A 27,203-nucleotide genomic window follows, 5' to 3' on the forward strand; every position below is an offset into this window, starting at 1 on the left:
CTGTATTTATTTTTTGAGAAACTGCTTTCCAAAGCAGCCACGCCATTTTACATTCCAACCATCAAAATACGAGTGTTCTAATTTCTCCACCTTGTTGCTGACCATTTTTATTGTCCATAATTTTATTATAGTCATCTTAGTGGCACCTCATTGTGGTTTTGATTTGCGTTTCCATAATGACTAATGATGTCAAGCGTCTTTTCTGTGCTTGCTGGTCATTTGTGTATCTTCTTTAGAGAAATGTCTTTTTAGAGCCTTTGCCCATTTTAAAACTGGGTTTCTTATATTTTTATATTGAGTTGTAAAAGTTCTTTAAATAAAAGAAAAAGTTATTTAAATAGTCTGAATACAAGTGTATCTTATCAAGTATACAATTTGCAAATAATTTCTTTCATTCTGTGGATTGTCTCTTTCACTTTCTTGATATTGTCCTTTAAAGCATGAAAGTTTTTATTTTGATGAAGTCCAGTTTATCCATTCCTATTTTGCTTGTGCATTTGGTGTCATATCCGTTGCCAAATCAGAATATGACCCCAGATAATGCAGGGCCTGTTTTAGATCATTGAAAGGACTTTGACTCTGAGTGAGTGTGCAGAAGAGAGAGCTGGTCAGCCATATCTTAAAGGAGACCCTCTCATTGAGAGCAAACTACAGAGGGCAAGGGCAGCAGCAGAAAGACCTGTCAGGAGGCTGCTGCCACTGCAGATGAGGGAGAGGAGCCTTTGGTGGCAGTGGGGGTGATAAGAAGTGATCAGACTCTAATGCACTTTGAGGGCAGAGCCAAAAGGATTTCCTGATGGGTTGGATGTGCCTATGAGAGGAAGAAGTCAGTGATGCCTCCGTGGTTTGGGCCCTACTGTGTGCCAGGTGCTGGTGGCACTGAGAGATTCGTGGTGCAGAGCCTTTCCTCACACATTATCTCAATTAAATAACAGCTCTGTTAGTCCAGCTCTTCAAGAGTTGATCTTCATGGTAACTGGAATGGCCAGCCACACGTGGGTGAGGTCACAGGGCCTCAAGAGTCAAGCAAGACAAAATAATAATAGTTGAGAGGTAAAAGAAAGTCAAGGGCCTTTAGTTCCTCCTTAAGTTTTGAAGATACTAAAACCCCCATCAGGTGGAAGAAGTTAACTGCATGCTGACCACCAGCACGTAGCCCCCAGACCAGCTGGAGCTGAGGATTGATAATACTGACCCCGTGATACCACCTTCTTACCTCCCCATCAACCAATCAGAGAATTGTGCACAAGCTGATTGCACACCTCACAACCCTCTCCCTCACCTTGCCTTTTTTTTCGGTCGTGCCACGCCGCTTGCGGGATTAGTTCTTAGTTCCCAACTAGGGATTGAACCTGCACCCTCAGCAGTGAAAGCGTGGAGTCCTAACCACTGGACTGCCAGGGAATTCCCTTACCTTGCCTTTAAAAACCCTTCCCCCAAATGCCGTCGGGAAGTTTGGGTCTTTTGAGTATGAGCTGCCCATTCTCCTTGCTTGACCCAGGTTGGGTGCATTGGCAAGAAATGCTGTACTTTCCTTCACCGCAACCTGGAGTCAGTAGATTGGCTTTACTGCGTTTTGGCTAGTGGACCTGGTTCAGTAACATAGAGGTGGCACCTGATGGGCTACAACAGAAGTGCTGGGCTGAGCACTTAACGCCCATTTGTCTCAGCTTATCTGTGTAACCCCACAAGGTAGGTATGTTCACCCCCATCTTACAGGTAAGGAAACTGAGTCTCAGGCCCACACCTGGCTGGAAACCCAGCTCTGCCCGGCTCTACCTCACCGCAATGTCAGATTCTGGAGCCAAAAAGAGACAACTGGGGAAATGAACATTCTCTTTTCTTTTTTCTTTTTTTATGGCTGCGCTGTGCGGCTTGTGGGATCTTAGTTCCCTGACCAGGGATTGAACCCGGACCCTTGGCAGTGAAAGCGCAGAGTCCTAACCACCGAACTGCCTGGAATTTCCTCTCTTTTCTTTCTTTATTCCACATGGAGTGTTGCTGACAGGTCTGAAGGTTCTCCATGCTGACTTCCTGAGAAAGGAGATGCCATTCCTCACCACACGTTGCAGTTCCAGATGTGCAAACTCTGCTCTGGTGAGGCCTGGTGTTTACCTGTGGCTGGCGCTCTGCAGGCCCTGCAGACCTGGGACAGCTCACCTGCTCACGGGGTTCAGAGGCTGGACCATGCGGGTTCTGATCCTCAAGTCTGAGCCAGGAGTGTCTTCGCCTCCCTGGTCCTCAGTTTCCCCATCTGTAAAGTGGGAATGATATGGGGTGCAATGAGGATGCAGTGGGAGATGGGAGAGACCTGGCCCGTGGTGAGTCCTCCCTCCTCAGATGCTCCTGTTCCTTGGCTAGGAGCTGGGGGATGGCTGGGGAGGGGCAGAGAAAAGAGAAGAAACTCAGCTGGGCAGCTGCTTTAGAAGGGTCTGGGATGTTTCTAGAGATGAATCATAGGGCTGAGGTTTGCTGACACCATGGAAGTGTGGGCTGGAAGCAAGTGGGCAATAGTGATTAAAACACCACACCTGGGGTAATAGATAATGGAAATGGCTCAGCTGCTGGTTATGATTGGCTATCTCTATGGGCATATGTGCAATTAGGGGAACAGATCTACAGATCTGGTGACAGGGAATGGGATAATGGGGAGGGTCTTCTTTAATGCCGTTTTTTAAGTTTTATAAATAGATTTAGTAGATCAGCTTTACAAGAGGGTATATGACACCACTTCCTGGGAGAGAGCTTTCATTCCTTCTCCAAGGGAGGGACAGGCGGAGAGTCTCCTCAGATATGCTGGTGGACCTTACAGTCAGAACGGTCTCCATTCTCTTCAGCCAAGACGAGATAAGTACCTACTATGTTCTGGGCCGAGGGCCCCCTGCTCAGCATGGACGACAGGACGTCACGGTCCCCAACATCAGTGAGTATATAGTGCCCCCAAGTTCACGTGCATCCCTCTCACAAACATTTACCTTGTATCACTCACCCACTCACTCAGCAAATAATGCCGAGTACCCACTGTGTGCCAGGAAACATCCCAGGCTCCAGGAATCCACAAGTAAAGCAGTGCCTGGCCTCCCAGACCTGCCCGTTCTAGTGGAGGGAGTCGGACAGGAAGCCAACAAGAGCACAAGGTCATTTCAGACAGGGACACATGGGCCCAAGAAACCAAAGCAAGAGGGTCAGGGCAAGGCAGGAGGCTTCTCCTGGGAGGTGGCCTCCCTGATGGGACCCACACTCCATGCAGGAGCCCCCACTAAAGACCTGAGAGCAGGGTTCCAGCGGGGGCACAGTGTGTGACCCCCAGGGAGGCCACACTGGCCATCAGCATTGTCATGAACTGTCTCTCTGAGGACCAGAGGCTGGTCATTGCAGGGAGGAGAGGGAGGGGACTGGGCAGGCGGGAGAAGCTGCACGGAAACCATGTGCAGGCTATAAGGAGGGGTTGGATTTGATCCCAAGAGCAGTAGGGAGTTCCCGGAGGTCATGACATAACCTGACCAACGTTTTCTTAAGTCCTCCGACAGCTGGCAGGGTGGGCGGTGGCATCTGCCTCTTCCAGGTGAGAGAAACAGAGGCTAAGCCGCTGGCACTGGCTGCCCAAAGCAAATGAGCCTGTGCATCTGAGCAGAGCCCAGCGAGGGCTAAACAGGCAGGGAAAAGAAGCAGGTGGGGACACGTATGTGGCAGAGGCACCAGAAAGTGCCACACGCGGAGACAAGAGGGAAGCCTGGGTTCCGTTGTGGTGAACAGGGAGGCCGTGGAGAGCAGGAGGCAGAGGAGATTCATCCAAGTTGAGCAGAAAATGAAAACTGGACACTCGGGGCAGAGGCAGGCCTTGCGGCCCTGGCGGGCAAGGGCAGTTGGATGGGGAAAGGCTGCAGGTTGCGGAGCTGGACGCAGGGCTCCAAGAGGCAGAGGACACAAGGGAGGAGCCTCGAAGGGGGCTGGGAGCTGAGGCTTGGGCTGAGGGGGCAGCACGTGTCTTGAAGCAAGGGAACCTCTTTGGGGGCCACCATCAAGACTCTGTGCCCCTCGGGTGTTTCCAGGGCTGAATCTTGGTGTTTCCAACAACATCGTGATGGAGCTGGACCCGAGATCATCAGACAGACGTCCCTGGCAGGCAGCCATTCACAATGAGTCCGGTGTGGAGGTGAGGGCCCCCAGGCTGTTGCGTAAGTGGCTGGCTGGCTTCTGGCAGGTTCCTGCCTAATCTGAGGAGCCCTTTCCTTGCCGTGCTGAATATTCACTCCCATGATGCCTTCAACACCTGAGCCCAGACCCAGTGGGCCATCTGCTTCTAGGGGGAGGCTGCCCACCCACGGTGACACCTTCACTTCCTGTCCAAGAGGCCTAAACTTCTCAGGGATGTTCTAGGACATTCAGTCAGTAACGGTGCTGAAGACCAACCCCCAGCAGAGTGTAGCAGGGGCTGCGTCTCCAAACGTCTCAGCGTTTGCTTCCTCACCCTCCCCGAGGCTCTTAGCAGCTCTGACTGTGGTCAAACCTCCTACATGTCACCTCCTCCCCTTTTCATTTCAGAAAGGGACAGTGTTCATTGGAGTAAACAAGCAAGAAGTAAATAAAAATAACCCATCATCCCACCAATTAACAGTTGTCAATCCTTGCTTCCAGGCTTTTTTCTATGACTCTATAATAGTTAGATACAAAAATAGAAGTGTTTTGCCTCTCACTTCATTCACATTATAAGATACTGTGAATGCTCCTGTTCGTTCAGTGGTTCCCCTACAAGAGAACTCTTCGTGGCAGCTTCCTGCTCTGGCATGTGGGCTCGTGGTGGCTGATCGGCCCATCTCCTCTTGGGGGCTGTGAGGATTTACAGTTATCCAGTCTTCCCAGGGTTGTCATAAAGATGCTCTCAGCCAGATCTTTGGACTAATCTGTGAATATTTCCTTAGGATAAATCCCCAGAAATTTAATAGTGAGGTTGATTCCAGGATTTTCTTCAGAAGCAGGACTTGCAGCTGGAAATGAGGAGGTAAGTGGGCCAACTGCTGGCCTGTGTGTTCTTCCTTCCTCGGCCTCCGGTCCAGATCCCAGACTCCCAGCCCTGATTTTTGCAGCATCTGAGTGTTTTTCAGGGATTCATGAAAATCTTCCCAGGAAAAGGCCGTTGATTTAATTTTCCTTTCATTTGGAAGTCTCTGTTTTTGTAAGAAGTCTGGTGGGAAAGTTGCCTTCATGGTTATGCCTGAGAGGTGGAAGTGGGGTGGGAGAGGGAGCTGTATTTCTTCATTCAACAAAGTATTATTTAAAAAATTTTTATTGCTGTACAACACATATAAAGGATGCATATCTTAAGTGTCCCTATGATGAGTTTTTACATATAAATACACCCATGGAACCACCACCCAGGTCAAGATGAATAACATTTCCCACATCGTGGAAGGTCACCTGCACTCCTTTGTAACATCAAGGAGGGCCTACTGTGGGTGGTGATGGGGATGCAGCCGGGAAGGCAAAATTAAGGTCTGCCCTGCAGCTTAGCGGAATGGGGACACTGTCACAGTTCTGCTGGTGCCAGGACATGCCCCTCACAGAGTCCAGGCCCCGCGTGGATCAGTCGTGTGGGTCAGCTGCCTGGTGGGTTGGGGGCAGGGGCTCAGCGCCCTCCTTTTGCTGCAGGTGAGGGGGGTGTGGGGAGGCAGAGTGGTGCAGGCGGAGTTGTGTCAGGGGAGTCCTGTCCCCACTTCACCTCCTGTGTCAACTCTCTGAGCCTGTTTCCCCACCAGCAAAATACTAACAATAGTTAATTTAATGAGCTAATAAATGTTTATCTCATAGTCCTATTGGGGCAGGGGGAGCACTATGGTCATTCTAAGTGTCTAAATGAGGAATCTGAGGCACAGAAGAGATTAAGTAACCAGCCGAGGTCCTACAGCTGGTAAGAGGGAGAGCTGGGATTGCAACCGAGAGCCCACTGCTCCTATCTTATAAAAACAAGCATCTCACAGATTTGGGTGGGGGGGAGATCCTGGGTCACAAACAGAACTGCTTTGTGACAACAACAAGCCACTGTGGCTATAACAACTTCTACCTATCCATCCAGTCATTATCTACCCTCAAAGGCTGGGTGAAAGCCGGGGGCACCCTGGGACCGATGCCCCTCTGGGGCTCAGGCTCAGGCTGCTCGTATTCCAACAACAGAGAGAGGGGGGTTTTTTTGCTGCAAAAGACAGCTGACATTTAACTTGCCCCCTGAAGTGCCAGGTGGTGGGCCAGGCCCCTTATGTTTATATTATCTATGGAATCGTCCCAACCACCTGGGAGGCTTCCCCTCCATGCTGTAGTGAAGGGAGTAAAGGTCAAAGGGGAAAGGTGAAAACACCCGCCAGGTTTCAAACCAAGTCTGTCTAGGCCCGTCGGCAGGATCCGCCGAAGCCGCCTGCTTTGCGTGGCTGCTTTTCTGTCTCGGGCATCTGCTATCCCAGCCCATCCTGGCCACTCCTGGTCTCTAGGGGAGACAGGCTTGTTCCAGACGGGGTGATGTGTTAGAACTGATGGATTCTTCTGGGAGGCTTTTGTAGAGTTCAGGGTGTGGCCAAAGGGGGATATGTCCACCATGTCACGTGTCTTTGCTTAGGTCAAGGTGGTGGTCGGCAGCCCCCGCAGGCTGTTGTAGGCAAGTACCACCTGCCAGTGAAAAGTGGAAACAAGCATATCTTCAAGTCTGAAGAAAATATGTTGTACCCAGGTTTCTTTTCAACCCATGGTGTAAGCGTAACGCGAAACTCAGGTCAGCTAGGGAAATGTGTCAGGTGAGACTCATGGGAGGAGGCAAGAAGCAGCGCCTACTGTATGCCTCGCGTGGTCCGTGAGCTTTGCTTGCCGTCCAGGTGCTTTCAAACTAGGTGAAGGGACCAGACCCAGGGACAGATCATGGGCGGCTTTGGAGCAGCCCCTCTGTGGCTGAGCTCCTTGGCCGTTTCACTTCCCCCCTGCCTGACCCCCGCCGTCTGGCTTTGGCCTCCACCGCTGTCCGGAGGCTTCCCTTGTTGGGGGGCGTCACCCCAGCTTCTTACTTGCCTTCTCCGGGCGCGGGGCCTGAATCCTGACAGGTGTTTCCTTCCTCCTGAAAACTCTCTGCTCTTTTGGGTCTCCTCTCTCCCCTCTACGTTTTCATTGGCCCAACCCCTTCCTACCTGCGGCTCCACGGGAGCCTTCGCGCAAACGGCACCGGAGGGCACTCCTCCCCCACCAGCACCAGCCTCTCTCCCGTGGCTGCTGGGCATCTCGCCACAGCTTCACATGCGCTCGTCGGTTACCAGACCTTCTCCACACCCGCGCTCCTACAGCCACCTTGAAGCTAAAAACTCAGGTGTACAAGCTAGAAACCAGGGAGCTGGTTATTTATTTATTTATTTATTTAGTGTTTGGAAATGATTTCAAGCTGCAGAAAAGTAGGCAAAATTGGTATAAAGAACATCCATATGCCCTTTATCCAGGTCCACTGTGAACATTTTGCCCTATTTTCTTCATCATTTTCTCTCTCTTCCTCTCTCTCCACACACCCACACTTTATTTTTGAACCATGTGAGAGTGAGTTACATACATTTTTGCTCTTTACCCATAAATATTTCAGTGTGTACTTCCTAAGAATAGGAATATTCTCTTGCTACACTGCTGTTATCAACTTCAGTAATTCAGTGTGGACATAACACTGTATCTAATCTACTTACTGGAATTCCAACTTAGTCAGTTGATGCAATCATGTTCTTTATAACATTTTTTTCCCTCCAGTACAGGATCCAGTCCAGGGTCACATACTGTGTTCAGTTGTCCTGTCTCTTTACCTCCTTTAATCTGGAACTGTTCCTCAGCCTTAGTCTTTTTTGACATGGACATTTTTGAGTAATAGACCCCCTCGGCCCCGCCCCCCTTTATTTTCGCTAGAACATTCCTCATTTGGGGTTTGTCTGATGATTCATGATTTTTATTTTTTTGTTTTTATTTAATTAATTTGTTTGTTTGTTTAATTAATATTTATTTTTGGCCACACTGCACGGCTTGCAGGATCTTAGTTCCATGACCAGGGATCGAACCTGTGCCCCCTGAAGTGGAAGCGAGGAGTCCTAACCACTGGACCACCAGGGAAGTCCCAACGATTCATGATCTTTAGATTCGGGTTATGCCTCCCCGCCTGGAATATTACATAAGTGATGCTGTCCTTCTCAGGACATCACATCTGGTGGCACACAATGTCCACCTGCCCCTCATTGGGGATGTTAAATTTGATCATTTGGTCAAAGTGTTGTGCAATTTCCCTGCTATATAATTACTATTGTTTCCTTTGTTACTAATAAGCAGTCCTTGTCTTGTGGCAACAGTTTCAGGCCGTGCAAATATCCTGGTCCTCATGAAAATGCTCCCCCCCTAGATTTACCAACCACTGACAGCTCATGCCTGAACCAACCTTCTCTATGATGGTTGCACAGTGATTTTCCAACTCCATCTCTCCCTCCACACTTACCTGCTGGGCCCTGGTATTCTCCTGTAAGCAAAGCCCTCCCTTCACCAATCTATTATCTGTCTATCTGTCTGTCTGTCTGTCTAATCTATCAATCATCTATCCATCTATGAAACAATCTATCTGTATGGACTCAGGGATCTCATTTGTTCCCAGTGGTTTACAATCATTCCTGTCCTTAATTATGTTTATGCTCAGACCGTCCCACGTTGGCCCAGTGGAAGTCCCGCACAGCTGGTCAGGAATCGAGCATCTTTTTGACACCTGTCTTAACTCTTGCCTCCCATGTCTTACCCCCCAACACACACTGTTTCAAACCCCTCGTATAGACCTTGCAGGACCTCCCCCTCACCTCTTCCCCCCACCGCTCCCCCAGGCCAGGCAGCTTCCTCCTGTGACAGGGCTGCCTGTGTCCAGGGGGTGGACGATAACCCCACGTGCACGTGTGCCCTTGCTTCAGAGGACGTGGTTTTCACGGCTGATGAGACAGAGTGAAATGAGAGCGTCCCCCACAGCACTGGCTACTGTTACATCTGTTGTGTCGACTCTATCAAAGAAAAACCCTGGAACTTTGGTCAGGTGATGAATTAGTCATCCTATGGCTGGGCCAGGCCCCACCTTTTTAGTTAGGTAGTAGCCAGTAAAGGTTAGGCAGAAATGTTTGTGAGCCTCATGCCAAACCCCAACCCTGTACATGTGACACTTGCCTAGAGAGGGGTAACCCTCCCCCCCAGAACATGCAGACAGGTGGCAGAATCAGACCTGGGCCTAGGGCCTTTCCCATCCCCCTCTACTCTCTGCCACCCACCCATCCCCACTTTGCAGTGTATTTATCAAAGAACCAACCACCTAACAATTATTCACAAGGAAGCTCCATTACAAGTGAAATATTGACAAAGATAAAGAACTTCTAGAACTTTTTTTTTTTTTTTTTTTTGGCCACCCCTCATGGCTTGCGGGATCTTAGTTCCCTAATCAGGACTGAACTCGGGCCTGTGGCAGTGAAAAGCACAAAGTCCTAACCACTGGACCAGAAGGGAATTCCAAGAACTTCTAAAACTTGAGGGAGATTTTTTAGAAGACTTTGGTCTGGAGGCCTCTGCTCAGTGGAAGGATGAATGTCTCTGTGCAGCCACGAGGCAGAGCAACAATGTGGAAGGAGGACGGGCTCTATGGCTCTAAATGCACAAATCCAGTGACGAGGACTTATGGCACCAGAAACTTCCAGCCTTTCGTCTCACCACCTTTTGCAACAAAAAAACTTCTGGAAAATTCCATACTCTACACAACTGCTTGGCTGCCCCTCCCCTCCCTGGGTCTGGACACCTAGGATAGGATGGAAATGGGGACAACGGGGGGGGACTCCCATGAGTGAGGCCTGCTGTGTGCACTCTGCAAGGTGCTTCACAAGCATCCTCTTGTTTCACCCTCACTCCATCCCTGGGGTGGTTACCATCACTACTTACAGGTGAGAGGGTGGAGGGAAACAAAATGGGAGGAAGTGGTTGGCACAGGAGGTGGGGAGCAGGTAGCGAGTTGGTGGGAGACCAGTCACCAGAGGAAGGAAACAGCCAGAATGAGGACCACAGCAGGGTGGGGAAGAAGGAATCACCTGAATCCTAGGTAATTGCCCCTCTGAGAAAATCAAGGGGTAACTTTAACAACCTCAAAGAATTATGACCACGGAACTTTCCCAGACTCTTTCTGAAGAATGAAGATTATTAGCTATTCCTTTTATTTTGGTAGTTTCCTTCTCAGATTACAAAAATAACACATGTACTTCAACTCTGTAAATATACTAAAACCATTGAATCATCCAGCTTAAAGGGTGGATTTTATGGGCTGTAAACTATATCTCGATAAAGTGATTTAAAATAAATATATCAATAGAATTCAAAAAGTAACACATATGTTTATCACAAAAGACCTAGAAGGCTTAGAAGATACAGAGACATGGAAAGAAATGAAATCATAATCTCCTCCTTCAGTGATAAATACTTCATGTTCTAGTGTGTGTCATTCTTTTTCTATTACTAATTCATGCTTACAGAGTTGAGATAATGTTATACGTGCACAACTTTGTAGTCTATTTTGTTTATCTTGATCACAAAGGAATTTTCTCCATGGTATTAAAAACTCTGCTGGTACGTCTTTATAATGGCTGTGTAATATTCCATCCCATGGCTCTGTGGGTTTACTTAACGGCTGCCTTGGGTATAGACCTTTAAGTGGTTTCTGGTTTTCCATGCTGTGGGAGACTTTTTTGTGAGACTGTGAGCAGAGTTCCTTGCTGGGAGATGGGTGGTCCCACAGGGTGGTTGTGAAGTGCAAATTAGGGAGTATGTGGGAACTCCCCGGTGGTCCAGTGGTTAGGACTCCACGCTTTCCCAGGGCGTGGGGTCAATCCCTGGTGGGGGAACTAAGATCCTGCAAGCCATGCAGTACAGAAAAAAAAAAAAAATTAGGGGGTATGTGTTAAGTTTCTGACATGGAACAAACACTTGTTAATGGCCTCTTTCTTCTTTTCCCAAAACAACTGCTGCATTTGTCTGTCAAGCCAGAGCCTCCTTGAGACCATGGAGCTGAAGCACCCCACGCCAGGGTCCAGGACCCTGTGTGCTCTGGTAGGTGTGGGAGGCCTGGTCATGGCCTCCATCTCCCCTGCTTGGACGTGCTGTTTGGTGCCCTGCCCTTTCTCTCCTAAAGCCTGCTCTGGGGAAAGCAGTGGCAGGGGGGGCCCCTTGATTCCTAGAGAAATCCCCTCATCTTGCCCAAGTACACATAGGGATGGACACGACCCCTAGTTCCAGCCTCTCCTCCTCCAGGAAGATCTCTGGCTGTGAAGTCAGGGCTTGGTCACCTCTGTTGGTCACACAGGTCTCAGACCAGAAGCCTCCTCTTCAGGGAGATTTTTCCTGGCTCCCTGGCCAAAGGAGCCTGCTGCTCTCACATCCACCTGCTGTCTTTTCTTCATAGCTCTTGTCATTCCTGAAAGTGTTCGTGTGTTCCGTGTTTACTGTCTGACCCCCAGTACCCCCCCCAATACCACTTCCCAGACCAGAACATGAGCACCTGGTCCTGTGGGGACCAGGATCCCCAGCTCTTACAGGGATCCCACTTGTTTGAACTATCGCAGCTCTGAGAGTCCTTCCATAAGTTTTCTTACCCAAATAATAATAAATCATAAATAATATTACAAAGAATACATACATTGAATCTCAGTATAAAAGATTCTGATAATACAGAAGCCTGTAGAGTAATTTTGCCCCAAATTTGTTGCTGTCTCATACTGTTTACCAATTGCTCAGCAGTTATTAGGTTTTTTCTCCCCCACTGGACTGTAAGCTCTTTAAACTACACCTCAGTGCTAGACCTGATTGACTATTCAAAGTTATCAAGAGATCTACACCTGCTGAAGTCTATTCTGAGTGCAGAACCCCAGCCCTGCCGCTTGGAGGCTGACCCCACGGCTTGACCTCTCCAAGCCTCAGCTTCCCCATCTGCAAATGGTATTCACATGGAATTCACATGGAATTCACTCTTCCTGCCTGCAGGCTGGGCTCCAGTTGGGTAAGCAAATTATTCCAGTTCCTTTGGGACGTTCCTGGGTTTAGGACTGAGAGTCCGTGTCCCAGGAAACCCCTCAGTCCTGGGCCAGCAGGATGGCTGTCACCCCTGTCCACCTTGCCCAGAGCAGCTGTTCTCAAATGGTTTGGTCTCAGGTCCCTTTTACACTCTTACAAATTTTTGAGACCCCAAATCACTTGTGTTTATGACTTTTTTTTTAAGGGAATCTTACTTTATTATTTTTTTTGGCTGCGTGGGGTCTTCATTGCTGCACGTGGTCTTTCTCTAGTTGCAGTGAGCGGGGGCTACTCTTCGTTGCAGTGCACAGGCTTCTCATTGCAGTGGCTTCTCATTGCAGAGCATGGGCTCTAGGTGCGTGGGCTTCAGTGGTTGTGACTCACGGGCTCTAGAGCACAGGCTCAGTAGTTGTGGCGCACGGGCTTAGTTGCTCCGCAGCATGTGGGATCTTCCTGGACCAGGACTCAAACCCATGTCTCCTGCATTGGCAGGCAGATTCTTAACCACTGTGCCACCAGGGAAGTCCCATGACGTTTCTTTCTGCAAATATTTACCATTTTAGAAATTTAAACTGGGAAGTTTAAAATATATTTATTTAACTGATTCTAAAAGAATAATAATAAATTCAACACGTTAACATAAATAACACATTTTGTGAAAAATAACTATTTTTGGAAGCCTAAACTATGTCAGGAGAGTGGCATTGTTTTAAATTGTTCTAAATCTCTTTAATGTCTGGCTTAATAGAAATCAGCTGGATTTTCCTACCTGCTTCTGTATTCAATCTGTCCAGGGATATTGTTTCAGCTGCAATATAGGAAGAAAATCTGACTTCCCCCAGATACGTAGGTGGAAAAGGCAGGCATAACTCCATAGCCTTTTCAGATAATGGTGGATAGTCTTCTTTGATTCTACACCCATGTGTAACAATTGGTGGTTTTGTAAAGTTGATCGCTGTGTGGAATCTGAAACCACGTCAATTAACTTTTCATCTTCGGTCCGTGTGGGAGAGAATGAGAGGGAGAAACACAAATAACGCCTGGGGTTTATTGTGCAAATCGTTTTGGTCACAGACCTCGGGACAACCCGGCCAGCACCCCGGGAACACTCTCCAAGGCCCAGAGAGAGAGACAGGAGCCATGGGGCTGCTCTTGCCACCTGGGTGGTGGGCAGCTGCGTTCATCTCTAAGTGAGTCTTAAATGCCCCCTTTGTGGGGTGGCTGTGACTGTGTACCTGACCCAGGGGGATGCCCCCTCCATGGTCGGGGCTCCCACTCCCTCCTGGCCTGCCTGGTAGTTCCAAGTAAGTGGCTGGTATTGTACCCACGGGGCCCTCTCGCTGGCCTTCAGGGGCCCAGGCACAGAGCGCACGGTGCCCGTGGAAGGATATGCCCGCTCCTGCCCCTTTACCACCAGGCCGAGTTCTCCATCCCAGGGCGGTGGGCTGGAGTGTGAGGAAGGAGAGGAAAGGGGACGGGCCGCCAGCAGGCGAAGCTTGTACTGGTCTTGCTCTAGTTCTCAGGGGTGCGGGTGGACTTGCACCCTCTTTCCAAGCTCTGTGACCCGGGGCGAGGCTCTGAGCTTCTCTGGGTTTCTGTCGGTTCATCCTTGGGTTAATATGAGGACTCAGTAACATGTAACAAGTATGTGTTATGCCTGACACGTGTGGGCCTGTTTGTACCTATTCCCAGGTGATTCTTATGTGTTGGAGTTTGGGAAGCAGTGGGCTAAACCACTGTTTATTTTGAGGACACCAGCCCAGAGACATGGGGCAGGCGGCCCAAGTTTGCACAGCAAGGTGGTGGTTGAGTCAGCAACACTGACTCCCAGGGCAGTGCTCCCTCCCGACATCCAGGCACCTTTTTAGCCTGTGACCCAAGCTTGAGCACCCAGACCTCCCAGGTGTTGCGGCAGTCACTTCCGAGGTTAGGTTAGAAAAGATTCCATCGCGTGTAAGGGAATCTCAGGACCCAAGCTGACTTTGGAGGCCTCCGCTGTAGGCCTGACAACTTTTCCCCTCCCGGGTCCCTGGTTAATATTGCTCCTTCACCCCTAGAAATATGTTGCTGTCCTTGGGCCTGCAGGAGCTACTGTGAATCTTTGGCCACAAGGCAGGCCTTCTGGTCAGGGCTGCCTGACTAGCACTCCCACCCTGGGCAGGGGAACTGGATGGGCAGTTAGCGCATTGGTTATCTGCTGCCGTGTAACACGTCACCCCCAAATGTAAGGCCGTAACACAACAAATGCTTATCATCTTGCAGTGTCTGCAGGTCAGGAATCCAGGCATGGTGCTCTAGCTCAGGGTCCTTCAAAGACTGTAGGCCTTTTGGGGCTCTTGACTGGGTTGGGGGCAGGCGCTCACACGTGGCTGCTCGCAGCCTCAGGGCAGGGACATCAGTTCCTCACCATGTGGGCCCCTCCACAGGGCTGCTCACACCAGGTAGCCGACTACTGTCAGAGCCAGTGAGCGAGAGAGGGAGACCCCAGGATGGAAGCCGCAGCCTCTTTGTAACCTTGTCTCAGAAGTGACATCCCCTCACTTTGCCGTGCTCTGTTGTCTAGAAGTGAGTCACTGGGTCCAGTCCACATTCTGGGAGAGGGGCTTCTGCAGGGAGAAGGAGGGCATTACTGGGGGCCCTCTTAGAAGCTGCCTACCACACCTGGGAAGAGGAATTTGCTTTGTTCCATAGGAAATATAACACCGCCCATTAGGATTTTTGAAAGCATGAACATCTTTGGAGCCCAGCATCACTCCCCATCCCTCCCCGCCACCCATTGCTCTGTGGATGCTTGGGTCCAGGAGGCACTGACAGGCTGGGGCCACTTGGGACAGGAGGAAAGCATAAACATGTCATCTGCAGAACAACCCTAAAGGTAGGTGTTCTAATGATTACCATTTTACAGAGGAGGAAACTGAGGCACAGAGAGGTCAGCATGTGCCTCAGGTCAGCTAGCTGGTACGCTCCTTGGCCCTTTGTCCTGGTCCAACTGCACCCTCCCCATGTTCTGAGATGCTCTGTGGGGCCGCACTGGGGGCTGTGTGGCCAGGCTGGGCTAGGCTGCCAACACCTTGTTCCACTGGGGATGGGCACTGACCATCCGCCCTCGGGAGACCAGGGGCCAAAGGGAGAAGTACCAAGGGTGGGGCTGATCGCCCCTGCCTGGTGTCATCTCAGAGCTGAGAGCATTGGGCATCCCAGCACGCAGCATGACCGCCTACGATTCAGCCCATGACACTGAAAATAGCCTCATGGTAGACACCTACCTGAATGAGCCAGGCGAGCCATCTCTAGCGTGACTGAGATTCCATCTGACAGGTCTCTGCCCTTCAGAGTGTCTTCTTGTTGATTTTGTGTCAGTCCTTCTTTAAGTAGGGCTTTTAGGCCTGGGGAGAGGCAAGCAGGCCTTGCACCTTTTTTAAAAAATGTCTTCATTGAGGTTTTGTATTATCTGACCAGCCAATTCAACTTGCTATGACCTTCAGTGCTTCCCAGTGCTCCCCAAATGAAATAGCAGCTCCTCAGCCTGGCCTTCCAGCCCCTTCAGAGTCAGCCTCCAGTTCCTTTCCTGACTTTACACCCCAACTGTGCTGCTCCCTCTTCCCTTAAATGGCTTCCCCCCTCCAGACCTCTGCCTCTGCCTCTGCCTTCCCCATCTGCTACTTTCTTTTCTGAGGTCTCTGCTATCCACGTGCCCCTTGCCCCCGGCCCCCAATGTGTGTTAAGTTTTGTTTGTTTGCTGTTGCTGTTTGTTTAGTAACTTTCCTGACAGAGTTCTGCAAAGTCTGTATTCTTTGTTGTATGTGGCCACTGAAGTCTCTGCTCAGTGTGCTCAGTGGTCAGCTAATGACTGGACAGGAACTTCCATAAACATCTTGGATTGATAAGTCTCCTAGCTTTTGCCAAGGGGCTCTGTGTAAAGTTGGGGTACACATTTAGTGCTCTGGCAGGCAGTTTTCAACTCTGCCTCAGCCTTCACTTCCTGCCTGTGCAGGGACTCAGGGTCAGTCAGAGGTGACAGCTTATGGCCTTCTAGGTCTTTCCTGGGCATGTACACAGCCCTACACATGCACGAGGCTTTCTAGATTCCCAGGAATCTGTCTCAGTTTTTCAAAGCCCCTATGGATGTTATTCAGCTTTTTCTTTTAAGTTTTTTGGTGAGCTTTTTCCCTCAGCTGTTACTGTTGCCTTAGGCAACTTCAATGTTAAACAATGCCCTTTTTTTTTTTTTTGACAATTGCTTTTGGGTTAAGGCAAATTATAAGGAGTGAGCTCTGAATCAGCTCAAAGCCCCATGGGTTGGGGTTTCCAGAGGACTGCCAGAATGACAGTTCTCTGTGGTGGATATTTGGAGATCCAACCCCATTCTTCTCCCTTCAGAGGTGATTAAGCTGCTGGTTTTCACTGTGACTGTGGTGCTGTTGGATTTTAAGGCTACTGTGGAGCTGGGGAGAAAGGGATGGGAATCAGCAAGTTAAAAAAACCATAAAACACTCTATTGTTACAGAGAATAAATGCTCCTCAGATAGTTGCAAGCCTTTGGTTAATTTCAAGGGTTCTGAAAAAGTTGATTTTGACCATTTTTGCCAATGTTCTCATTGTTTTTATGGAGGAGTGAATTTTCAGAGGTCTTTATTCTGCCATTCCCACTGACTGACATCAGAATGTGCTATTTTTCAGGCATGGTGATTTGAACACCTCTCTGAATTCATAGCCCTTGGGTCTCTGGAATGTCCTTGGAGTCCAGGCTGGTGGGTAGGCTGCTTCTGCCTCCGGGGTGCGTTGGGACATTGGGCCTGTGGAGGAGCCCTCTAAGGAAACTGCTTTTGGGTCTCACTCAGGGTCCCCTGAGGAGAGGGAGGTCATGGACCATGCCTTATCCCTCCGCAGTTATGAGAGCGAGTACAGACTACCCCAAAAAGAGGACCTTCTTTAGATGTATGTCCACGCAGATCCTGTGCTGCTGGGAAACCCTATCAAGTTCACCATCACTCTCAAAAGAAAGACAGCTACCCCAAAGACTGTCACATCTCGGGCTCCCTTGAACTGCAGACATACATGGGCAAAAACGCCACCAGCCTGGGCATCCTTCATAAGACCACGCAGAGGCAAGGTCAAGGTACTGGAACCATGGGCAAGAAGAGGGATCAGAGTCCCCACTATCTGAGATGCCCCTCTTCTCTGTGGACTATTTCCATACACTAACAAACTTGTGCGTATGAGTAAACACAAACAAACATTTATTAAGTACCTACCACCTGGTAGTTACAAGGAATCTAGGCACAGAGAAAACAGGGGCCAAATAGACTACTAGTCCAGGAGCCTGGGGTCTATCACAGAGTCAGAAATTAGGGGTGCTGGAAGTGTCATTAGAAGTCTTCTTTTATGATGGCAAAGATTTTGTCTCAAATGCCTAATCTAGTCAATGGGTTGTGGGTACCCAGGGCAGTTGAGAATGGGCAGAAAGCCCCCAAAACAGCTGTGATGTCTCCATGGACTCAGGATGGGAGCCTGGAGAACGCAGCCAATTATTATTCCACCTTGAGCCCAACTTCTTGTTTTCCAAGGAGAGGAAGAGACTTACCCAAAATAACCCAGTTCCATCCATCTAGATTTCATCTAATTCTGTGTTTGATGATCACTCATTTGGGGGGGGCTATAATAAATGACCACACCCCTCCTCTCTAGCTCTTTGGCAGCATCTGAAGAGACTCTGCCCTTGGACTCCAATACCTACATGGGCAGCCTATGTTTGATGATGAACCAATCATCAAAAGTTTCATAATTGCAGGAATTCTAGAGTCCAAGGAAACGACCGCCTCTCAGGAGTTTGCATCTTTCCAGTACCCTGAGCTCCCCGTAGAGGTTAGCCACCTGCAAGCAGAAGGGGCTCCTGGCTGGAGTTCAGCCTTGGCTTGGGGTGGGGCCCTAAGAATCCTGGAGGGACCCCTGGTTGGCTTATTCTTCAGGTCAATTGTATTCCTAAGAAAAATGACACCTTGCTTTTCCAAATAATTATTTCTGGAGAAGTGATGGATCAAACAGGTTTTTTTTTTACATTTTTGGTCAACTGAATTCTTAACATTTTAATTTTTGGAATAAGTAATTACTTGCACATTGTACAAAATTCTAAAGATGCAAAAGTTACAGGGGCCCACCCTCCTGGAAGGCAGTTAGCAGTCTTTCATTACTTGTCAAGAGTTTCTCTTGGGGAATTTCACTCCCCACCCTCACCCAAGTGGCTTAGCAGAGTATTTCTTCCACCTCCGGAGAGGAGTCTGGGAAAACGCACATCTCTCCAGGCAGTCATGGTTCCAGGGATGTTTGAGGTGCCTTTTAAAAGGTGTTCTAGCTTTGCCTGGCTGGGCTGCCTTTTAATTGGCTCTGACTGTATTTCAGGAATTAAGAGGTTTTAGCTAATATATCTGCGTTGCCAAAGGCATGGAGAAACCACAGGGTGTTGGTGGGGAGTGGGAACTGGATCGGAAGAGCTAGATATTTGGATGAATGTTACAAATGAGGTGAAGCCTGAAACATGCAAAACATGATGTAAGCCCAGGGGATCCCTGGGTGGAGGAGGGGCACCAGGCCTGAGGTGTGGGTCCGAGGAAGAGGGCTCAGCCAGGGCCAGGTGGGGGAAGTGGGTACACCAGTGTCAGGTGTTCTGGCCAGATTAGAGGTAGGGGCACTCTGAGGGAAGAACAGAGCTTAGCTTCAGTTCTGCTTCTTTCTCTGGGCTGCTCTGTGAGGCAACTTGACTGACAGGCCCCTTTTGGGATTTGGGGTCTTGTCTGTGAGGAGGTATGATATCCAAGGGTACGGAAGGGAGCCCTGGTGTGGTGGGCGGGAGCCTGTGTATTAACCCTGGAGCTCAGGAAGGGCATCTATGGGAATCCTCCCTCACAAATGTCCCTTGTTTAAAGGGCCTTTCTGGGGAAGCCTCCTTGCACCCGTCTGTCTTGCTAGATGGGGCATCTCAGAACCACAGGCTGCAGGTGGGGCTGGGTGGTGCAGGACGGTGCTTAGTTTGGTGAAGAGGTATACTGCTTAGGGCTGCAAAGAGGCCAGGATACAGGTCAGGCTTGAACTCTGGCTGGCATGGCATGACATGTCTTGAGTTCCTTAAAAGAGAGTCTGACAAAGCTCAGGATGTCAGGTTATTTATAGATATACATGATTGCCGGCAACACCAGAAGCTAAAGAAAGGCATGGAACAGATTCTCTCCTAAAGCCTTCAGACACAGACACAGACACAGACACAGACACAGACACACGCACACACACACACATTTTCCTGGCTTGATATAACTCACCATTTTGGTTCTATTTCTCTGCTTTTACTTACCATGAAAACATGTACCTGACTCACACATCTTCTCCCCCGCTTCTCATCCCCGCCCCACCACAGCTGCCTGACGCAGGCAGAAGTGGCCAGCCACTTATCGGTACTTACATATTCTAAAATGCCCTGCACATCCCTTTGACAGACACCAAGTCCTCTGTGGAAAGCCTGGGCGTCTCCCCGCTGCAGACCATTGACCAAGGGTGAGTCCACTTAAGCTGTTCTTACAAACAGTGCAGAAAATCTCTCCAGGACATAGATTTTTGCTCATGTGTGCAGGTATTTTTGAGATGTGAATTCACGGTAGGGGGTTATAGGGTCAAAATATAGATACATTTTGCTAATGCCAAATTGCTTTGGGAAAAGATTGCATTGATTTATGCTCCACCGACAGATCTTTTTGATTTTTGCCGATATAATGGTTGAATAATTTCACTGTTGTTTTAATTTGCATCTCTATTTGTGAGGCTGAATATTTTTATATTAATTGACTATCTCTTGTGAATTGCTTGTTCAGATCATTTACCTGTTTTTGAGTCATTAATTTGTTCATATTGTGTGTAGTCTTTATACAAAAAAGTTTTACTGCTGCAAATAATTTCAGTCTTTTTTTAACCTCTAAATGCCTTTTACCACTAGAACTTTGCCATTTTAATGTAGCCAAATTTGTTAATTCCTTCCTTTAGGGATACTGGGTTTCATGTCACCCCAAGAATATATGTTTCCTATGCTTTTTTCTAAAACTTTTGGCTTTATACTATTAGGCACCTGGAATTTAATTTTTTAGCATGTGGAGTGATATAGATAGAGCTCCAACTTTCTCAAATAATCTATCATTTCCTAGTGTTCTGAAATGCTGCTTTCATACATCTGGGTCTCTGGACTCTTTAATTTGCTTATTTATCTTCTCCTAATGCAATATCATACCATCTGAAGTATTGTAGTTCTATAGTACATATTGATACGTAGTAGGCAGATGCTCCTCACCACTATTTCTCTTGTTCATAGAACTTTTAAAAACTGTTGGGATTGAGATTGGCACTGCATTGAATTTACCAAGTTATCGGGGGGGAGAATCACGCCAAGTGACTACACTGAGTCTTCCCAACCTGGCATGTGGGACATTGTTCCATTTATTCAGGTCTTCTTTGTTACATTTAGAAAAGTTTGATTGTTCATACACAATTTGCACATTCCTAGTTGGATTACATCCAAGATGTATTTATAGCTTTTGTGAATGAAATATTTTTCATTATATTTTGTACTTGCTTGGACTATATGGAAACTATTGATTTTGATACGCTGATAGATCTAGCAAAGGACTTGACCAAACTCTAATGCTTTGTTCCTGAACGAAGGTTTCTGATGGTCTATTTCTTATAGGGTGTCTGAATATTCCAAGGAAAAACCAGTAAACTACTGTTTTCCTTAGACCTTAAGATACAGACAAATTAACTGGGGGAATATTGTTAAAATGTGTATTCTGATTCAGCAGGTGGGGTCGGAGGCTCAGAATCTGTGTCTCTAACAGGGCTCCCAGGTGATGCCACTGTTGCCAGTAGTGTGGCCCCCAGAGCACATTTTAGTAGTGAGAGGCTAGATGATTCGTTTTCTGTGATCCACCATAAAACAGATATTCCTCTTGGATTTCATATGAAACAACTGTTGCTAATACCCATGGAGCAAGAACATCTGTAAACACGGGCAGGATTCCTAGGAGGGTTTGTGAAATGTCAGAGCTGGAAGAGCCCCTGGAAGCTGGTTTAATCACCTTGCTTTACATCGGAGAATACTGAGGCCCAAAGAGACAGCAGAGTCATCTAAAGCATCAGAGCTGTGTCCCAGATCTGGTGAGTGCCATACCGGGGCCAGTTTATTCTAACTAGCTAGGGGACTGGCCTTCAGCAAGCCTCAGAAACTGAACCTCAGTTTCCTCATCTATAAAATGGGGATAATAATACCTGTTCACCACATGGCACAGCTGTGAAAGTCAAATGGGCCAAACAGCAAGAGGAAAATGGATAGAGAATGGCCTGAGTGCCTAAGAGGACCCAGGTCTGTCTGGCTCCAGAGGTCATGCTTGTTCCTGGCCCTTTGTCTTCCCCCAGGGTGATGGTGAGTGAAGAGGCAGCCTATAGACCCAGGGGGCACAGACTCAAACTGGCCAGACCAGTTGGCGGTAACAATGGGGCCAGTGGGGTGTTGTGGACAAACAGGAAACAGGTGGTAAACAGGAGTGGGTGCTGCCACTCACCTCATCTAACTGAGAATGTGTAGGAACGTGGGCCCTGCACTTCCGGATCTTCTGACCTTTCAGAATAAGCTAGAGGAGCGTGTGTGTTCTTCTACAGTATAAAGCTCCTGGGTCTTAAAATGCGGCAATTAATTCAAGTTGTAAAAATCACTGTGTGGATCAGACACAGCAAGTCAGAGGTTGAACTCGTTCTTAGCTTGTCAGTTTATAAACAGTGCTGCCAACAGCTGAGATGCTACTGGCACCCCTGCCCCGCCCTGGTGCCATGTTCCAACCCTGACAGGCTGCATCTGACTCTCCAGCATGGGTTTAATCATCAGTATTCATCAAAAGCTCCCTGGGTGCTTCTCACAGCGCCCAGCATGGATGCCCACTGTGCTGTGTCCAGGAATGGCCAGGGCCCTTCAAAGAGGCTGAGCTGAGGTGAGGACCCCTGGTTTCTCACACAACTTACCTCCCCTCTCCTGCAGCATCCTCAGTTGAATGCATGTCTGTGTGTCTGAATTTTCCAGGACAGTGAAGCCAGGTGAGACCATTAGATTCCAAATAAAAGGCATCCCAACAATAGCTGGACTTGAGAAATTTATCAAGTTTAGTTCCAATCAGGTGAAAGAGCTTCATGCTGAGAAGACTGTTCTCATCACAACTAGCCTTTGCCTGATGCCTTGGAAAGAGGCAGCAGCTCTGACTGGCTCTAAGCCTTGGCTGAGCATTTCAGCATTTCCTGCTTTGGGATTAGCTTTCAGATAATTAGATTTTATTACTCATTAGATTTCAGATGATTAGATTTGATTACTCATATGAGGGCAGATTCAAGAGCCAGCTGGGTCAAAGTTAGCGTTCAAAGGCCAACACAAACCACAGGCAGCAGGACCCACTAGGCCAGGTCATGTGGAATCACAGGGTAGCCTGTTGACAGCTAGAAACGCCCAGCTTGGGCCACAGAACCTCACCTCCCTGCCTTGAGTCATGGCCTCAAAGAGCAGGGCCACCACTATCTGCAGTCAGAACCAAAGGCGTCCACAGCCACAGAGTCCCTCCCTGGAGACACAGGCTATCAGAAGCTGCTGCCCACTTGCCCCATGGTGAGGGACCACCTTTTCAGCCCCAGAGTGCATCAGCCCTGGACGCACCAGCTAAGTAGAGTCTTCTGCCAGAGCTGGGCTGGGCCTGCTGGAAATACATTCTCTCCTCGCTATTGTCTGCCTGAAATCCCATCCCTCTTCCTTCCCTGAGGGGGGCCTACCTGAGGAAGAGAGGATGGACGGGGCCTTTCCCTCGGATCTCTGCACACACTGAGCCTGGGCCTAGGCCTGCCCACCAAACCAGAAGCAGGACTGAGGGCCAGGTGCTGTCTGTTCACCTTTGACTTTTGACAACTTCAGGCAACTTGAAACTATGGCACCTAAAACCCAACTTCACAGCCCCTACGCTTCCCCACGGTTGGTGAGCCTTCGAGGCACCTGTAGTGTAGTAGACATGTCCAGTCTTCCACGTGGAAGGAGCCCCAGCCCCTTGGTGGGGGCGGATGACCCAGTGGTCCCTCCTACTTGATGACTGATGGTGTTGGTAAGTTAAAATCAGGAACCTTCAAGGGGGCCAGCGCGGGGGTGGGGGGGTGAGGGAGGGAGGGAGGGAGGAAGATGGTGAACGGCCCCACCTCTCCTGGTGAGGGAGCCTGCATACCTGCTCCCTCCATACAGCCCTGAACCTTCTCCAAGGAAGCCACAGCCTCCTCACCTGGTCCCATCCAGACATGTCACTCTCACTCTAATACCTGAAACACCCCCTCCTCCAGGCAGCATTGGGAGTGATCGGAGAGCAGCCCTCTCCCTCATACCAGGCAGGCCCATCCCAGGCCCTTGCCCTGCTGAGCACTCCCAGCTCATGCGCGGTGAGGACAGCCAGCCCTGTGCTCCCCGGACATGCTGCTGGACCCCAGGTCCCCTTTTCAGGAAGGCCTTCCCTTGGGAACCATCTTGGATGTGGCCCTAGATGTGGTCTGTGAATTTGCTGATCCTGTTGCTTCAGTCCCTCTCTCTCATGGCCAAGGAGGTAAGATCCATCCCTCTGTACCTCCCATCCACTCCCCCATCCCCAGGAATAAAGCTGCCTTTGTAACCCTGTGGGCCTCCACCTTGGAGTGCAGAGGGGGCAGGCCAGCCAGAGGGGTCCTGACTTGGACCAGACCCAGGAAAAGAAGGGTGTTAAACAAGGGTGCCCCTTCCTGACCTTTGGGGTAAAGAAGACATCCCAAGCGGTGCCCCAAGTCTGCCTTGCCCACCACCTCATCTCACCAGTGCTGGTGGCCCCATAGGGCTGGCCTGGAAGCAGAGCTGTGGGCAGCAGCACAGGGGCCCACCAGAGATGCCCTCTCTGGTTGTGTGTGTGTGTGTGTGTGTGTGTGTGTGTGTGTGTGTGTGTATGTGGCGGGGGGCTGTTTCAATCTGCAGGCCCTGGCCACCAACCATCCTTTCAGAGATTCATGATGGGCACTGTCTTGGGAGAACTGGCCTAAAACATTCAGGCCAGATTTCTGGTCAGTTCTGCCCATGTAGGTGGTTAGACCCTCTCCAGGATGGGCAGTTAAATGCAGTTCTCATGGGGGAGGTCAGAGTTCCGGTAGCTCTAAATAGGTTCTTCCTCCCGACCCTCCAGTGGGAATGGACAGATTTTTAGCCACAAGGCAGGACACCTCCGAGCTGACTCAGGGATTCTAGTATCTATGGAACGGGAGCTAAGTTTGGGTGTTACTGTCATAACTCAGGCTTGCTTCCAACCTGGGCATGTCCCGTGTGTGTGTGTATAGCCTGCTGTTGGGGCCCTCTCTCAAACCAAGCCTGAGCCCTGAAGGTAGCTGAGGCCGCCATGCCTTTCTTCTAGTTTAGGCAGGCACCAGGGGGAAGCCCTTTCAGGGGAGTGACCAGGATCCTTTCAGCCTTTCCAGGTCCATCTCTCCTGATGCCAGTGTCCCACCCCAGGTTCCCAAGGCCAGCCCTGCTCTGTTCTTCCACCACAACCGCACAGCCTTAGTTCTCAAAAGCCAGGAGCCTGGGCCCCAACCTTCTCAAGAGAAGACAGACATCCCAAGAAAGGACAGAGGCCAGTTCAGGCTGCCGGATTCAGAGCTTCCTTTGCTGGGTGAGGCTGCACAGGCTGTGAAGGGTGCCCAGCCTCGGAGAATGGTTCCCGACAATCCCTCATGGGCAGATGAGCTCAGAGCAAGTTTCTCGTCTTCCTCTGTCACCCCTAGTCCACCCCCATCTCCAACCTGGTCCAACGTGGGGAGAGGGAGGAGGGGTCAGAGGATGGCAAGGCCAAGGGGGTGGTGTGAAGGGAGCAGTGGGTGCAGGGGAGCGAGTGGTGCCCAGGAGCCCTGTGGCCACGCCACTGGTGTATAGGGTGATGCGACTGCCTGGTGCCTGGCCCTCTCCCCACAGCATCATTCATCTATCACCTCCACAGAGTCCTCGTCCTTCCTCTGCTCTGACTGCTCCTCTGTTGTTTCTGTGTTCTCAGTGTCTGACAGCGAAGCCACCTGTCGCACCCAGTCACCGTCACTGAGAGGCTTTGGATGACGCAGTCCGGAGAAGGGGTTGAACCAGTTCAGGGAAAAGTCCCCATCAAAGGTCTCTTTGACTGACTTCCAGCTGCCTGTGCGTTCCCTGGGCTGGTGCTTTCGCTTGAGGCGCTCAATGCCCTGGAGGGACAATGGGATAAAGAGGGTCAGCGTGGGACAGCCGTGCACCATCTAGCACACCCCAGGTCCCGGCAGAGCAGAGCACCAAGGCCCAGAGCCAGGGGCTCCCAGAGGGTGGGGAGGGGCTCGGAGCAGCACAGCAAGCAGGGCCTGTGTTTCCCACCAACTGCCCTCCTTTCCTTCCACAGGAGCAAGGGTGACCGGCCAGCTGCTGCGCGGTGACCAGGCTGCCCAGTGGCTAAGGGCCAAGGAGTAACATCTCAGGCCTCTGCAGGCATGAGCTGGGCCACCTGTCCGGAGACCACCCAGAAAGACGACCCCTCCCCAAGTATCCTGGGCTACTCCCCCTACAGCAGGCGCAGCAAACCCAGCACGAGGGAGGATGATGGGGTTAAGGGGGAGCGCAGGAGACACACGAAGCGTGAGGTGAGGAAGCAGAGGTGTGCACAGCGAGTGCCAACATGCAGCGGGCAGCTGGAGGGTGCATGGGGCCGCTGCGAGGGGGCAAAGGCTGGCGTCGAACCTGCACATGCAGTAGACATGCCCTGTGGCCTCTCCCAAGCTGCCCACTCACCTGCCTCTGGGTGTCGGCTGCGCCAGGCCACAGAAGAGGGTGTTGGGAAGGGGGAGAAGCCAAAGGAGTTAAAGGCACAGCCAGGCCAGCTCTCCAGGCCCACCACACCCTCTGCAGAGGCTTTACCCCCACTGGGGCTCTGCCTCCTCCATCTCTTCAGGAAGCCAAGGAGATTTGTCGTGGGCTTGCCAGGCAGAGGTACTGCTCACTGACAGCGCTTTCCACCTCAGAATGACCTCTGAGTACCTAGTTCTAGGATTTCTCTTCTTTTCCATACAAGATCCTTACATAACCAGCATAATTCTTTCTGTTGTGCAGAAGGAGAAACTGAGATACACGCACAGACTGAGATCTGGCCACACCTGGGCCAGTTCCTCTCCACCATTCTTTCTTCCCACACCATCTCAGAGATTTAAGTTTCTTGGCTTTTGGAAAAATGGTAGGTTAAAGAACCTGATCTCAAAGTATCTCCTCATAAGATACTTCCTAATTACCGAGGGTAAAACAGTACCTTTACAGTAAGGAAACTTCGCAGATATAACTTTAACCAAATTGAAGTTAACATCACCAATAATGAAATGTATCAACATCATGTGCCCTCGGATACGGTGCCCCAAGAACAGAACATCACTTCACTGGTTTTCCTGCCCAAAAGGCATAATCTCAATCTAATTATGAGAAAACATCAGACAAATGCAGATGTCAGGATATTCTACAGAATATCTTCAACAGGATAATAATCTTCAACAGATCAAAGTCTGATGAAATTGTTTTGGAACCAGACAGGAGTGGTGGTTGTACAATATTATGAATGTACTAAATGCCACTGAACCACACACTTTAAAATGGTTGCTTTTATGTGATGTGAATTTAACCTCAACTAGAAAGAGGATCAGGTTCATGAAAGACAGAGAAAGACTGAGGAGGAACTAAACACACAGGACAAATGATGTAATGTGGCATCCTGGAACAGAGGACGATACTAGTGGGACAACTGGAGAACTCTGAATAAAGTATATAGATTAGTTAATGGTATTGTATCAGTAAATTTCCAGGTTTTTATATTTGTGTTATGGTTTTATAAAATGTTTACATTTGGAAAGACTGATTGAAAGGCATATGGGAGCTCTTTGTACTATTTTTACTTTTTTTTTTTTTTGGTTAAGTCTGAAATTATTTCTCAATAAAAAGCTAAGAAAAATCTGCGACACAATTTATGCAATACAGTGTTGAACACGGATTAATAATGAGAAGTTGG

General features: G+C 49.5%; 2 protein-coding genes across 3 annotated transcripts in view; one reads left to right on the forward strand and one right to left on the reverse strand.

Annotated features, from left to right (window-relative positions):
• Positions 1-833: 833 nt before the first annotated feature.
• On the forward strand, positions 834-25,005 carry TGM4 (transglutaminase 4). Its single transcript, XM_059940585.1, is given in 16 exon segments — positions 834-867; positions 2,009-2,044; positions 2,047-2,097; positions 2,813-2,923; positions 4,053-4,178; positions 6,608-6,714; positions 6,717-6,744; positions 15,253-15,354; positions 16,917-17,087; positions 17,090-17,194; positions 17,775-17,822; positions 17,825-17,940; positions 19,484-19,620; positions 22,184-22,346; positions 23,470-23,565; positions 24,925-25,005. Coding segments are annotated over 16 exon segments (1,512 nt in total).
• Positions 19,220-27,203, reverse strand: part of ZDHHC3 (zinc finger DHHC-type palmitoyltransferase 3) — a 66,591-nt gene continuing 58,607 nt past the window's right edge. For both annotated transcript variants that reach the window (XM_059939411.1, XM_059939410.1), the window contains one exon: positions 19,220-25,371. In XM_059939411.1, the coding sequence (XP_059795394.1) occupies positions 25,114-25,371 (258 nt within the window). In that variant the 3' untranslated portion in view covers positions 19,220-25,113. The remainder of the gene's footprint in view (positions 25,372-27,203) is intronic.

Source organism: Balaenoptera ricei, chromosome 11 (assembly GCF_028023285.1).
Source record: "Balaenoptera ricei isolate mBalRic1 chromosome 11, mBalRic1.hap2, whole genome shotgun sequence".
NCBI classification, from domain to species: domain Eukaryota; kingdom Metazoa; phylum Chordata; class Mammalia; order Artiodactyla; family Balaenopteridae; genus Balaenoptera; species Balaenoptera ricei.